General features: G+C 73.6%; 1 protein-coding gene across 1 annotated transcript; it reads right to left on the reverse strand.

Moving 5' to 3' along the window:
- Positions 1 to 5,456: 5,456 nt before the first annotated feature.
- Positions 5,457 to 11,033, reverse strand: LOC134154169 (hydroperoxide isomerase ALOXE3-like). The gene is made up of 3 exons (XM_062600883.1): positions 10,938 to 11,033; positions 8,386 to 8,556; positions 5,457 to 5,710 (listed from the first exon to the last, which is right to left on the reverse strand). The coding sequence occupies exons 1-3, from the start codon at positions 10,986 to 10,988 to the stop codon at positions 5,531 to 5,533; spliced, it is 402 nt and encodes a 133-aa protein (XP_062456867.1). The 5' UTR covers positions 10,989 to 11,033; the 3' UTR covers positions 5,457 to 5,530.
- Positions 11,034 to 13,025: the final 1,992 nt, after the last annotated feature.

Below are 13,025 nucleotides of genomic sequence, written 5' to 3' on the forward strand. Positions count from 1 at the left end.
CCCAGCGCGCCCTCCCAGCGTGCCCAGTGCAATCCCATTGCCCTCCCAGTGTCCTCACAGCGCGCCCAGTGCCATCCCAGTGCCCTCCCAGTGCCCTCCCAGCGCCCTCCCAGCGTGCCCACTGCCATCCCAGTGCCCTCCCAGTGCTCCCAGTGCCCTCCCAGCATGCCCAGCACCATCCCAGTGCCCTCCCAGTGCCCTCCCAGTGCTCCCAGCGCCCTCCCAGCGCGCCCAGCACCATCCCAGTGCCATCCCAGTGCCCTCCCAGTGCCCTCCCAGTGCTCCCAGCGCTCCCAGCGCTCACGCCGCCGGCGCACTGGCCGCCGCAGAGGCTCCTCCGCCGGCTCCGGCCCCTCGTCCCCAGCAGCGTCACGGCCACCGGCGCCAGCGTCCCCGCGCCCAGCGCCGGCCCCGTGCGCAGGCGCAGCCCGTAGCGCCCGCCCGCCGCCGCCCGGACGCCTGGGCCCCCCGGACGCCTGGGCCCTTCCTCCTCCTCCTCCTCCTCCATGGGGGCGCTCGGCGACGCCAGCGTGTCCCGGACGCCTGGGCCCCTCGCGGGGGCGCTGGGGACACCAAGGGCGCTGGGGTCACGCACGAGGGTGCTGGGGGGCGCTCGGACGCCTGGGCCCACTCGGACGCCTGGGCCCCCTGGGTGATGCTCGGACGCCTGGGCCCCCTTGTGGGATGCCTGGGCCCACTCGGATGCCTGGGCCCCTCGGACGCCTGGGCCCCTCGTAGGGAAGTGCTGGGGTCACACACGAGGGTGCTGGGGACTCTCGGACACCTGGGCCCACTCGGACGCCTGGGCCCCTCAGGGAATGCTGGGGATGCTCGGACACCTGGGCCCTCTGGGGACACAAGGGTCCCCCGGACGCCTGGGCCCCTCACAGGGAAACACTGGGGTCACTCGAGGGTGCTGGGGACACTCGGACGCCTGGGCCCCCCGGACGCCTGGGCCCCCTGGGGATACACGGGCTGTCCCCCGGATGCCTGGGCCCCCCGGACGCCTGGGCCCCCCGGGTAACGCTCAGACACCTGGGCCCCCTTGTGGGATGCCTGGGTCCCTTGGACACCTGGGCCCCCTGGAGATACAAGGGCTGCCCCCCGGACGCCTGGGCCCCCCGGACGCCTGGGCCCTTCCTCCTCCTCCTCCTCCTCCTCCATGGGGGCGCTCGGCGACGCCAGCGTGTCCTGGACACCTGGGCCCCTCGTGGGGGCGCTGGGGACACCAAGGGCGCTGGGGTCACGCACGAGGGCGCTGGGGGGCGCTCGGACGCCTGGGCCCCTCGCGGGGAAATACTGGGGTCACTCGAGGGTGCTGGGAATGCTCGGACACCTGGGCCCACTCGGACGCCTGGGCCCCTCGGACGCCTGGGCCCCCTTGTGGGATGCCTGGGCCCCTCAGACGCCTGGGCCCACTCGGACGCCTGGGCCCCCCCGGGTGACGCTCGGACGCCTGGGCCCCTCGGACGCCTGGGCCCCCTTGTGGGATGCCTGGGCCCCTCAGACGCCTGGGCCCACTCGGACGCCTGGGCCCCCCCGGGTGACGCTCGGACGCCTGGGCCCCCTTGTGGGATGCCTGGGCCCACTCGGATGCCTGGGCCCCTCGGACGCCTGGGCCCCTCGCAGGGAAGTGCTGGGGTCACACATGAGGGTGCTGGGGGCGCTCGGACACCTGGGCCCACTCGGACGCCTGGGCCCCTCAGGGAATGCTGGGGATGCTCGGACACCTGGGCCCTCTGGGGACACAAGGGGCCCCCGGACGCCTGGGCCCCCCAGGGAAACACTGGGGTCACTCGAGGGTGCTGGGGACACTCGGACGCCTGGGCCCCCTTGGACGCCTGGGCCCCTCAGGGGACGCTTAGAGACACCAGGGTGTCCCGGACGCCTGGGCCCCTCAGGGGACGCCTGGGCCCCCCCGGACACCTGGGCCCCTCGAGGGGTGCTGGGATCTCCCGGACTCCTGGGCCCCTCTGGGGGGTGCTGGGGACGCCTGGGCCCCTCAGGGGATGCCTGGGCCCCCCCCGGACACCTGGGCCCCTTGGGGGATGCTGGGGGCCCTCGGAGATACCTGAGTCTCTCGGACGCCTGGGCCCCTCGGATGCCTGGGCCCCTCAGGGGACGCCTGGGCCCCCCCGGACACCTGGGCCCCTTGGGGGATGCTGGGGGCCCTCGGAGATACCTGAGTCTCTCGGATGCCTGGGCCCCTCGGACGCCTGGGCCCCTCCGCGCTGCCCCCGTCGCTCCCGGCCCCGAGCGCTCCTGGGTGCCCCGGACGCCTGGGCCCACCCCCTCCCTCTCCAACACCAGTGACACCAGTTGCACCAGTTTCACCCCAGTTACAGCCCCGGGTGCTGAGCCAGCACCTTGTCACAACCCAGTTTGACCAGTTCCACCCCAGTTTGCACCCCCGCGCCCCAGTATGACCAGTTACACCCCAGGATTGCACCACTGGGGCCTGGCTCGGCGCCCAGTTCCACCCCGGTTTGTGCCCCAGTATGACCAGTTACACCCCAGGATTGCACCACTGGGGTCCAGCTCGGCGCCCAGTTCCGCCCCAGTTTGCACCCCAGTATGACCAGTTACACCCCAGGATTGCACCACTGGGGCCTGGCTCGGCACCCAGTTCCACCCCAGTTTGCACCCAGACATCCCAGTATGACCAGTCACACCCCAGGATTGCACCACTGGGGCCTGGCTTGGCGCCCAGTTCCACCCCAGTTTGCACCCCCGCACCCCAGTATGACCAGTCACACCCCAGGATTGCGCCACTGGGGCCTGGCTCAGCACCCAGTTCCACCCCAGTTTGCACCCAGACATCCCAGTATGACCAGTTCCACCCCAGTCTGCAGCCTGCTGTCCCAGTGCTCCCCCGTCGCAGCCCAGTTTGCGCCACTAGGTGCCAGTCGAGCACAACATTTACATCCCAGTTACATCCCAGTCTGCAACCGGCCGTCCCAGTGCTTCCCAGTGGGGCTGGGGCGCTCCTGGGCTGCTGGGGCACCTGGGGCCAGTGACACCAGTAAGCCCCCAGTATACCCCCAGTATGTCAGTTATGGCCCCACAGAGATCCCAGCAGCCCCAGTATGCTCGCAGTGTAATCCCAGTGTGCCACCAGTATGCCCAGTATGACCCCAAACTTTCCCACTACGATTCAATAAGACCCCAGTATGCCCCCAGGATGTCCAGTATAACCCCAGGATGCCCCCAGTATATCCCCAGTATGTCTCGTATGGCCCCAGGATGCCCGATATAACCCCAGGATGCCCCCAGTATGACCCCAGTATGCCCATTATGGGCCCAGGATGCCCAGTATAACCCCAGTATGAGCCCAGTATGTCCCCACTATGCCCAGTATGGCCCCAGAATGCCCAGTACAAGCCCAGTATGAGCCCAGTATCCCCCAGGTACATCCAGTATGGCCCCAGGATGCCCAGTATAACCCCAGTATGAGCTCAGCACGCCCCCAGTATGCCCAGTCTGCCCCCAGTATGCCCAGTATGGCCCTGGAATGCCCAGTATGAGCCTAGTGTGCCCCCAGTATGCCCCCAGGATGCCAGTATAACCCCAGTATGAGCTCAGCATGCCCCCAGTAAGGCCAGTATGGCCCCATGATGCCCAGTATGCCCCCAGTATGAGCCCAGTATGCCCCAGTAAGGCCAGTATGGCCCCATGATGCCCAGTATAACCCCAGTATGAGCCCAGTATGCCTAGTATGGCCCCAGGATGCCCAGTATGCCCCCACTATGAGCCCAGTATGCCCCCTGTATGCCCAGTATGGCCCCAGGATGCCCAGTATAACCCCAGTATGACCCCAGTATGCCCCCAGGATGTCCCCAGTATGCCCAGTTTGGCCCCGTGCCCCCCCCCCCCCCCGGATGCGACAGCCGCGGGGAGAGAAGCAGCAGCTTTATTGGGCGGGTGCCAGGACGGGGGGGAGGGGCGAGGGGGGGGCGGGCCCGGACGCCTGGGCCCCTTCGCCACAGAGGGGTCCTGGGGCCCCCAGAGGGGCCCTCGCGGCCTCCGCGGGCCCAGGCGTCCGGGCAGCACGGCAGCACCGGGGCCCAGGTGTCCGGGCGGAGCAGCAACACCGGGGCCCAGGTGTCCGGGCAGAGCAGCAACACCGGGGCCCAGGCGTCCGGGCGATGTAGTAGTGGCGGGGCCCAGGCGTCCGGGCGGAGCAGCAACACCGGGGCCCAGGCGTCCGGGCAGAGCAGCAGCACCGGGGCCCAGGCGTCCGGGCGGGGCAGCAGCACCAGGGCCCAGGCGTCTGGGTGATGCAGCTGCACCGGGGCCCAGGCGTCCGGGCGATGCAGCTGCACCGGGGCCCAGGTGTCCGGGCGGAGCAGCAACACTGGGGCCCAGGCGTCCGGGTGATGTAGTAGTGGCGGGGCCCAGGCGTCTGGGCGGAGCAGCATCACCGGGGCCCAGGTGTCCAGGCAGCATGACAGCACCGGGGCCTAGGTGTCCGGGTGGAGCAGCAGCACCCGGGGCCCAGGCGTCCGGTGTGGAGCAGCAGCACCGGGGCCCAGGTGTCCGGGCAGCATGGCAGCATCGGGGCCCAGGCGTCCGGGTGATGCAGCCGCACCAGGGCCCAGGCGTCCGGGCGGAGAAGCAGCACCAGGGCCCAGGCGTCCGGGTGATGCAGCCGCACCAGGGCCCAGGCGTCCGGACGGAACAGCAGCACCAGGGCCCAGGTGTCCGGGCGGGGCAGCAGTACCAGGGCCCAGGCGTCTGGGTGATGCAGCTGCACCGGGGCCCAGGTGTCCGGGCGGAGCAGCAACACTGGGGCCCAGGCGTCCGGGCGATGTAGTAGTGGCGGGGCCCAGGCGTCTGGGCGGAGCAGCATCACCGGGGCCCAGGTGTCCGGGCAGCATGACAGCACCGGGGCCCAGGCGTCCGGGTGATGCAGCAACACCAGGGCCCAGGCGTCCGGGTGGAGCAGCAGCAGCAGGGCCCAGGCGTCCGGGCGGGGCAGCAGCACTGGGGCCCAGGCGTCCGGGTGATGCAGCAGCACCGGGGCCCAGGCGTCCGGGCGGGGCAGCAGCAGCAGGGCCCAGGCGTCCGGGTGATGCAGCTGCACCAGGGCCCAGGCGTCCGGGCAGCATGGCAGCATCGGGGCCCAGGCGTCCGGGCGGAGCAGCAGCACCGGGGCCCAGGCGTCCGGGCAGCATGGCAGCATCGGGGCCCAGGCGTCCGGGCGGGGCAGCAGCACCGGGGCCCAGGCGTCCGGGTGATGCAGCCGCACCAGGGCCCAGGCGTCCGGGCGGGGCAGCAGCACCGGGGCCCAGGCTTCCGGGCAGCATGGCAGCATCGGGGCCCAGGCGTCCGGGCGGGGCAGCAGCAGCAGGGCCCAGGCGTCCGGGTGATGCAGCTGCACCAGGGCCCAGGCGTCCGGGCAGCATGGCAGCATCGGGGCCCAGGCGTCCGGGCGGAGCAGCCGCACCGGGGCCCAGGCGTCCAGGCAGCGCAGCAGCAGCGGGGCCCAGGCGTCCGGGCGGCGCCGGGCGGGGGGCCCAGGCGTCCGGGCTCAGATGGCGACGCTGTTCTCCACCTGGGCGGGGTCCAGGTAGGCGTAGGGCAGGGCCAGGCCGGCGTTGCGGGCCCGGATGTCGCGGGAGATCCGGGCCAGGCGGCGCTGGAAGGCGGCGATGAGGCGCCGCGGCGCCTCCTCCGTGAAGTGCTCCTCGGGGTAACAGCCCAGCGGGCGCTGCGGGCGGGAGGCCCCGGACGCCTGGGTCCCCGCTGCCGCTCGGACGCCTGGGCCCCACACTGCGCCCGGACACCTGGGCCCCTCCTGGGCTCTCAATTCCCCCTCCCGGACGCCTGGGTCCCTGCTGCGGCCCGGACGCCTGGGCCCCTCCTGCGCCCGGACGCCTCGGCCCTTCCTAGGCTCCCGATTCCCCTTCCCGGACTCCTGGGCCCCTCCCAGGCTCCCGATACCCCCTCCCGGACGCCTGGGTCCCTGCTGCACCCCGGACGCCTGAGCCCCTCCTGTGCCCGGACGCCTGGGCCCTTCCTAGGCTCCCGATTCCCCTTCCCGGACTCCTGGGCCCCTCCCAGGCTCCCGATACCCCCTCCCGGACGCCTGGGTCCCTGCTGCGGCCCGGACGCCTGGGCCCCTCCTGCGCCCGGACGCCTGGGCCCTTCCTAGGCTCCCGATTCCCCTTCCCAGACTCCTGGGCCCCTCCCAGGCTCCCGATACCCCCTCCCGGACGCCTGGGTCCCTGCTGCGGCCCGGACGCCTGGGCCCCTCCTGCGCCCGGACGCCTGGGCCCTTCCTAGGCTCCCGATTCCCCTTCCCGGACTCCTGGGCCCCTCCCAGGCTCCCGATACCCCCTCCCGGACGCCTGGGCCCCACACTGCGCCCGGACACCTGGGCCCCTGCTGGGCTCTCAATTCCCCCTCCCGGACGCCTGGGTCCCTGCTGCCGCCCGGACGCCTGGGCCCCACACTGCGCCCGGACACCTGGGCCCCTCCTGGGCTCTCAATTCCCCCTCCCGGACGCCTGGGTCCCTGCTGCGGCCCGGACACCTGGGCCCCCCACTGCGCCCGGACGCCTGGGCCCCTCCTGTGCCCGGACGCCTGGGTCCTTCCTAGGCTCCCGATTCCCCTTCCCGGACTCCTGGGCCCCTCCTGGGCTCCCGATTCCCCTTCCCGGACTCCTGGGCCCCTCCTGGGCTCCCAATTTCCCTCCCGGACGCCTGGGCCCCTCCTGGGCTCCCGATTCCCCTTCCCGGACGCCTGGGTCCCTCCCGGACTCCTGGGCCCCTCCCGGGCTCCCGATTCCCCTTCCCGGACGCCTGGGTCCCTCCCGGACTCCTGGGCCCCTCCTGGGCTCCCGATTCCCCTTCCCGGACTCCTGGGTCCCTCCCGGACGCCTGGGCCCCTCCCGGGCTCCCGATTCCCCTTCCCGGATGCCTGGGCCCCTCACCCTGCCCCCCCCATCCCCACCCCGCACTCCCGGATGCCTGGGCCCCTCACCCCGCGCCCCCACCCCCACCCCGCACTCCCGGACTCCTGGGCCCCTCCCGGGCTCCCGATTCCCCTTCCCGGACGCCTGGGTCCCTCACCCTGCCCCCCTCATCCCCACCCCAACTCCCGGAAGCCTGGGCCCCTCACCCCGCCCCCCCCCCACCCCAACTCCCGGACACCTGGGCCCCTCGTCCCCCCTCCTCCTGCCCCCCGCACTCCCGGACGCCTGGGCCCCCCCCAAACCCCACTCCCAGACCCTCCCAGGGTCCCAATTCCCCTTCCCGGACGCCTGGGTCCCTCCCGGGCTCCCGATTCCCCTTCCCGGACGCCTGGGTCCCTCCCGGACTCCTGGGCCCCTCCCGGGCTCCCGATTCCCCTCCCGGACGCCTGGGCCCCTCCTGGGCTCCCGATTTCCCTCCCGGACGCCTGGGCCCCTCGCGGGCTCCCGATTCCCCTTCCCGGACTCCTGGCCCCTCCCGGACTCCTGGGCCCCTTCCGGGCTCCCGATTCCCCTTCCCGGACTCCTGGGCCCCTCCCGGGCTCCCGATTCCCCTTCCCGGACGCCTGGGTCCCTCCCGGACTCCTGGGCCCCTCCTGGGCTCCTGATTCCTCTTCCCAGACTCCTGGGTCTCCCCCGGACGCCTGGGCCCCTCCCGGGCTCCCGATTTCCCTTCCCGGATGCCTGGGCCCCTCACCCTGCCCCCCCCACCCCCACCCCGCACTCCCGGACGCCTCGGCCCCCTGTCCCCCCTCCTCCTGCCCCCCGCACTCCCGGACGCCTGGGCCCCTCCCAGGGTCCCAATTCCCCTTCCCGGACGCCTGGGTCCCTCCCGGACGCCTGGGCCCCTCCCGGGCTCCCGATTCCCCTTCCCGGACTCCTGGGTCCCTCCCGGACTCCTGGGCCCCTCCCGGGCTCCCGATTTCCCTCCCGGACGCCTGGGCCCCTCCTGGGCTCCCGATTCCCCTTCCCGGACGCCTGGGTCCCTCCCGGACGCCTGGGCCCCTCCCGGGCTCCCGATTTCCCCTTCCCGGACTCCTGGGTCCCTCCCGGACGCCTGGGCCCCTCCCGGGCTCCCGATTCCCCTTCCCAGACGCCTGGGCCCCTCACCCTGCCCCCCCCATCCCCACCCCGCACTCCCGGACGCCTGGGCCCCTCACCCCGCGCCCCCACCCCCACGCCGCACTCCCGGACGCCTGGGCCCCTCACCCTGCTCCCCCACCCCCACCCCAACTCCCGGACGCCTGGGCCCCTCCCGGGCTCCCGATTCCCCTTCCCGGACTCCTGGGCCCCTCACCCCGCGCCCCCACCCCCACCCCAACTCCCGGACGCCTGGGCCCCGCGTCCCCCCTCCTCCTGCCCCCCGCACTCCCGGACGCCTGGGCCCCCCCCCCCCCCCCCGGGGCCCGCACCATGTCGAGCGGCTCGTTGCGCAGCACCCACAGCACGGCCAGGGTGACGCAGGTCGTGTTGACGGCCGAGACGGCGCCCAGGAAATCGGCCTCGGCGAGCGGCGCCTTCGCGGCCGGCGGCGGCTCCCGCATGGCCGCCGGCATGTTGGGCATGAAGGCGCCGAGCTCGAACTGCCGCCGGCAACCGCCCGCTGCGGGCCCAGGCGTCCGGGCAGGGCCGCCCGGCCGCCCGGGCCATCCCCCGTCCCGCTGCTACCGCCCACTGCCCCCGCCACCACCACCCACGGGCCCAGGCGTCCGGGAGGGGCCCAGGAGTCCGGGAGGGGATCGGGAGTCTGGGAGGGGATTGGGAGTCCGGGAGGGGCCCAGGAGTCCGGGAGGGGATCGGGAGTCTGGGAGGGGATTGGGAGTCCGGGAGGGGCCCAGGAGTCCGGGAGGGGAGTGGGAGTCTGGGAGGGGCCCAGGAGTCCAGGAGGGGATTGGGAGTCTGGGAGGGGCCCAGGAGTCCAGGAGGGGATCGGGAGTCCGGGAGGGGAGTGGGAGTCTGGGAGGGGCCCAGGAGTCCAGGAGGGGATTGGGAGTCTGGGAGGGGCCCAGGCGTCCGGGAGGGGAGCGGGAGTCCGGGAGGGGAGTGGGAGTCTGGGAGGGGAGTGGGAGTCCAGGAGGGGATTGGGAGTCTGGGAGGGGCCCAGGTGTCCGGGAGGGGAGCGGGAGTCTGGGAGGGGCCCAGGAGTCCGGGAGGGGCCCAGGCGTCCGGGAGGGGAGCGGGAGTCTGGGAGGGGCCCAGGCGTCCGGGAGGGGAGCGGGAGTCTGGGAGGGGCCCAGGAGTCCGGGAGGGGCCCAGGCGTCCGGGAGGGGAGCGGGAGTCTGGGAGGGGCCCAGGCGTCCGGGAGGGGAGCGGGAGTCTGGGAGGGGCCCAGGAGTCCGGGAGGGGCCCAGGCGTCCGGGAGGGGAGCGGGAGTCTGGGAGGGGCCCAGGCGTCCGGGAGGGGATCGGGAGTCTGGGAGGGGCCCAGGAGTCCGGGAGGGGCCCAGGAGTCCGGGAGGGGCCCAGGCGTCCGGGAGGGGAGTGGGAGTCTGGGAGGGGCCCGGGAGTCCGGGAGGGGCCCAGGAGTCCGGGAGGGGCCCAGGAGTCCGGGAGGGGATCGGGAGTCTGGGAGGGGCCCAGGAGTCCGGGAGGGACCCAGGCATCCGGGAGGGGAGCGGGAGTCTGGGAGGGGCCCAGGAGTCCGGGAGGGGCCCAGGAGTCCGGGAGGGGAGTGGGAGTCTGGGAGGGGCCCGGGAGTCCGGGAGGGGCCCAGGCGTCCGGGAGGGGCCCAGGAGTCCGGGAGGGGATCGGGAGTCTGGGAGGGGCCCAGGAGTCCGGGAGGGACCCAGGCATCCGGGAGGGGAGCGGGAGTCTGGGAGGGGCCCAGGAGTCCGGGAGGGGCCCAGGAGTCCGGGAGGGGCCCAGGTGTCCGGGAGGGGAGCGGGAGTCTGGGAGGGGCCCAGGAGTCCGGGAGGGGCCCAGGCGTCCGGGAGGGGAGCGGGAGTCTGGGAGGGGCCCAGGCGTCCGGGAGGGGAGTGGGAGTCTGGGAGGGGCCCAGGAGTCCGGGAGGGGCCCAGGCGTCCGGGAGGGGAGCGGGAGTCTGGGAGGGGCCCAGGCGTCCGGGAGGGGATCGGGAGTCTGGGAGGGGCCCAGGAGTCCGGGAGGGGCCCAGGCGTCCGGGAGGGGAGTGGGAGTCTGGGAGGGGCCCGGGAGTCCGGGAGGGGCCCAGGAGTCCGGGAGGGGATCGGGAGTCTGGGAGGGGATCGGGAGTCCGGGAGGGACCCAGGCATCCGGGAGGGGAGCGGGAGTCCGGGAGGGGCCCAGGAGTCCGGGAGGGGCCCAGGAGTCCGGGAGGGGATCGGGAGTCTGGGAGGGGCCCAGGAGTCCGGGAGGGACCCAGGCATCCGGGAGGGGAGCGGGAGTCTGGGAGGGGCCCAGGAGTCCGGGAGGGGAGTGGGAGTCTGGGAGGGGCCCGGGAGTCCGGGAGGGGCCCAGGCGTCCGGGAGGGGCCCAGGAGTCCGGGAGGGGATCGGGAGTCTGGGAGGGGCCCAGGAGTCCGGGAGGGACCCAGGCATCCGGGAGGGGAGCGGGAGTCTGGGAGGGGCCCAGGAGTCCGGGAGGGGCCCAGGCGTCCGGGAGGGGAGCGGGAGTCTGGGAGGGGCCCAGGAGTCCGGGAGGGGCCCAGGCGTCCGGGAGGGGAGCGGGAGTCTGGGAGGGGCCCAGGTGTCGTGGAGGGGCCCAGGCGTCCGGCAGGGCCCAGGCGTCCGGGCGGGGCCCAGGCGTCCGGGCGGCAGGCGGGAGGGGAGGGGTGGGGAGGGGCGGGGTGGGGCCCAGGCGTCCGGGAGGGGCCCAGGCGTCCGGGTGGGCGGGCAGAAGGGGAGGGGTGGGGCGGGGGCCCAGGCGTCCGGACAGGCGGGAGGGGAGGGGCCCAGGAGTCCGGGAGAGGTCCAGGTGTTGGGGAGGGGCCCAGGCGTCCGGGCGGGGCCCAGGCGTCCGGGAGGGGCCCAGGCGTCCGGGCGGCGCACCTGCCCGCTGTTGGTGGCGGCGTGATGGGCCGAGCAGCTGTAGATGATCATGGTGACGAAGGTGACGAGTTCGGGGCGGGTGCGGAGGCGGGACGGGACCCCTGGGGGGGGCGGGGGGGGGTCGCACGGGGGGGGCTCGCACGAGGGCCCCATCCCCGTGCGAGGGGCCCAGATCCCCGTGCAAAGGGCCCGAATCCCCGTGCAAAGGGCCCAAATCCCCGTGCGAGGGGCCCAGATCCCCGTGCAAAGGGCCCAGATCCCCGTGCGAGGGGCCCGAATCCCCGTGCAAAGGGCCCGAATCCCCGTGCAAAGGGCCCGAATCCCCGTGTGAGGGCCCGAATCCCCGTGCAAAGGGCCCAAATCCCCGTGTAAGGGGCCCAGATCCCCGTGCAAAGGGCCCAGATCCCCGTGCGAGGGGCCCAGATCCCCGTGCAAAGGGCCCAAATCCCCGTGCGAGGGGCCCAGATCCCCGTGCAAAGGGCCCGAATCCCCGTGCGAGGGGCCCAGATCCCCGTGCAAGGGCCCGAATCCCTGTGCGAGGGGCCCAGATCCCCGTGCGAGGGCCCGAATCCCCGTGCGAGGGGCCCGAATCCCCGTGCGAAGGGCCCAGATCCCCGTGCAAAGGGCCCAAATCCCCGTGTAAGGGGCCCAGATCCCCGTGCAAAGGGCCCAAATCCCCGTGCAAAGGGCCCAGATCCCCGTGCAAAGGGCCCGAATCCCCGTGCGAGGGGCCCAGATCCCCGTGCAAAGGGCCCAAATCCCCGTGCAAGGGCCCGAATCCCTGTGCGAGGGGCCCAGATCCCCGTGCGAGGGGCCCAGATCCCCGTGCGAGGGGCTGAATCCCCGTGCAAAGGGCCCCATCCCCGTGCGAGGGCCCGAATCCCCGTGCGAGGGGCCCGAATCCCCGTGCGAAGGGCCCGAATCCCCGTGCAAAGGGCCCAAATCCCCGTGTAAGGGGCCCAGATCCCCGTGCAAAGGGCCCAAATCCCCGTGCAAAGGGCCCAGATCCCCGTGCAAAGGTCCCGAATCCCCGTGCGAGGGGCCCAGATCCCCGTGCAAAGGGCCCAGATCCCCGTGCAAGGGCCCGAATCCCTGTGCGAGGGGCCCAGATCCCCGTGCGAGGGGCCCAGATCCCCGTGCGAGGGGCTGAATCCCCGTGCAAAGGGCCCCATCCCCGTGCGAGGGCCCGAATCCCCCGTGCAAAGGGCCCGAATCCCCGTGCGAGGGCCCGAATCCCCGTGCAAAGGGCCCAAATCCCCGTGTAAGGGGCCCAGATCCCCGTGCAAAGGGCCCAGATCCCCGTGCAAGGGGCCCGATCCCCGTGCGAGGGGCCCAGATCCCCGTGCAAAGGGCCCAGATCCCCGTGCAAAGGGCCCAGATCCCCGTGCAAGGGGCCCGATCCCCGTGCGAGGGGCCCAGATCCCCGTGCAAAGAGCCTGAATCCCTGTGCAACGGGTCCGAATCCCCGTGCGAGGGCCCCACACCCCCGTGCGAGCCCCCCCGTGCGACACCTCCGTGTGACACCCTCGTGTGACACCAACACCCCTGTGCAATGTCCCCGTGCGAGCCCCTCCATGTGAGCCCCCAGTGCCCCCGCGCTGCGTGCAAGCCCCCCATGCGACCCCCATGTGATACCCCGCACCCCCGTGCGAGCCCCCTGTGCCGCGTGTGCGCGTGTGAACCCCCATGTCCCGCACGCGTGCGAGCCCCCCATGTCGCCCCCCCCCGTGCCCTGCGGGCGTGCGACACCCCCACGCGTGTGCGAGCCCCCCGTGCCCCGTGTGCGTGCGAGCCTGTATCCTGAGCGCGTGCGATACCCCCGTGTGCGACACTCGCCCGCGTGCAACACCCCCATGCGCGTGCAAGCCCCCTGTGTCCCCGTGTGAGCCCCCCCAAGCGTGTGCGACCCCCCTTGCGCGTGCCCGACCCCCCCCGCGCGCGTGCAAGCCCCCCATGCCCCCCTGTGCCCTGTGCGTGTGCGACATTCCCCGCGCGCGCGAGCCCCCCGTGCGCGTTCGAGCCCCCGTGCCTCCTGTGCCCCACGTGCCCCACACGTGTGTGACACCCCCACGTGTGTGCGACGCCCCC

Source organism: Rhea pennata, unplaced genomic scaffold (assembly GCF_028389875.1).
Source record: "Rhea pennata isolate bPtePen1 unplaced genomic scaffold, bPtePen1.pri scaffold_134, whole genome shotgun sequence".
In the NCBI taxonomy this organism is placed as follows: domain Eukaryota; kingdom Metazoa; phylum Chordata; class Aves; order Rheiformes; family Rheidae; genus Rhea; species Rhea pennata.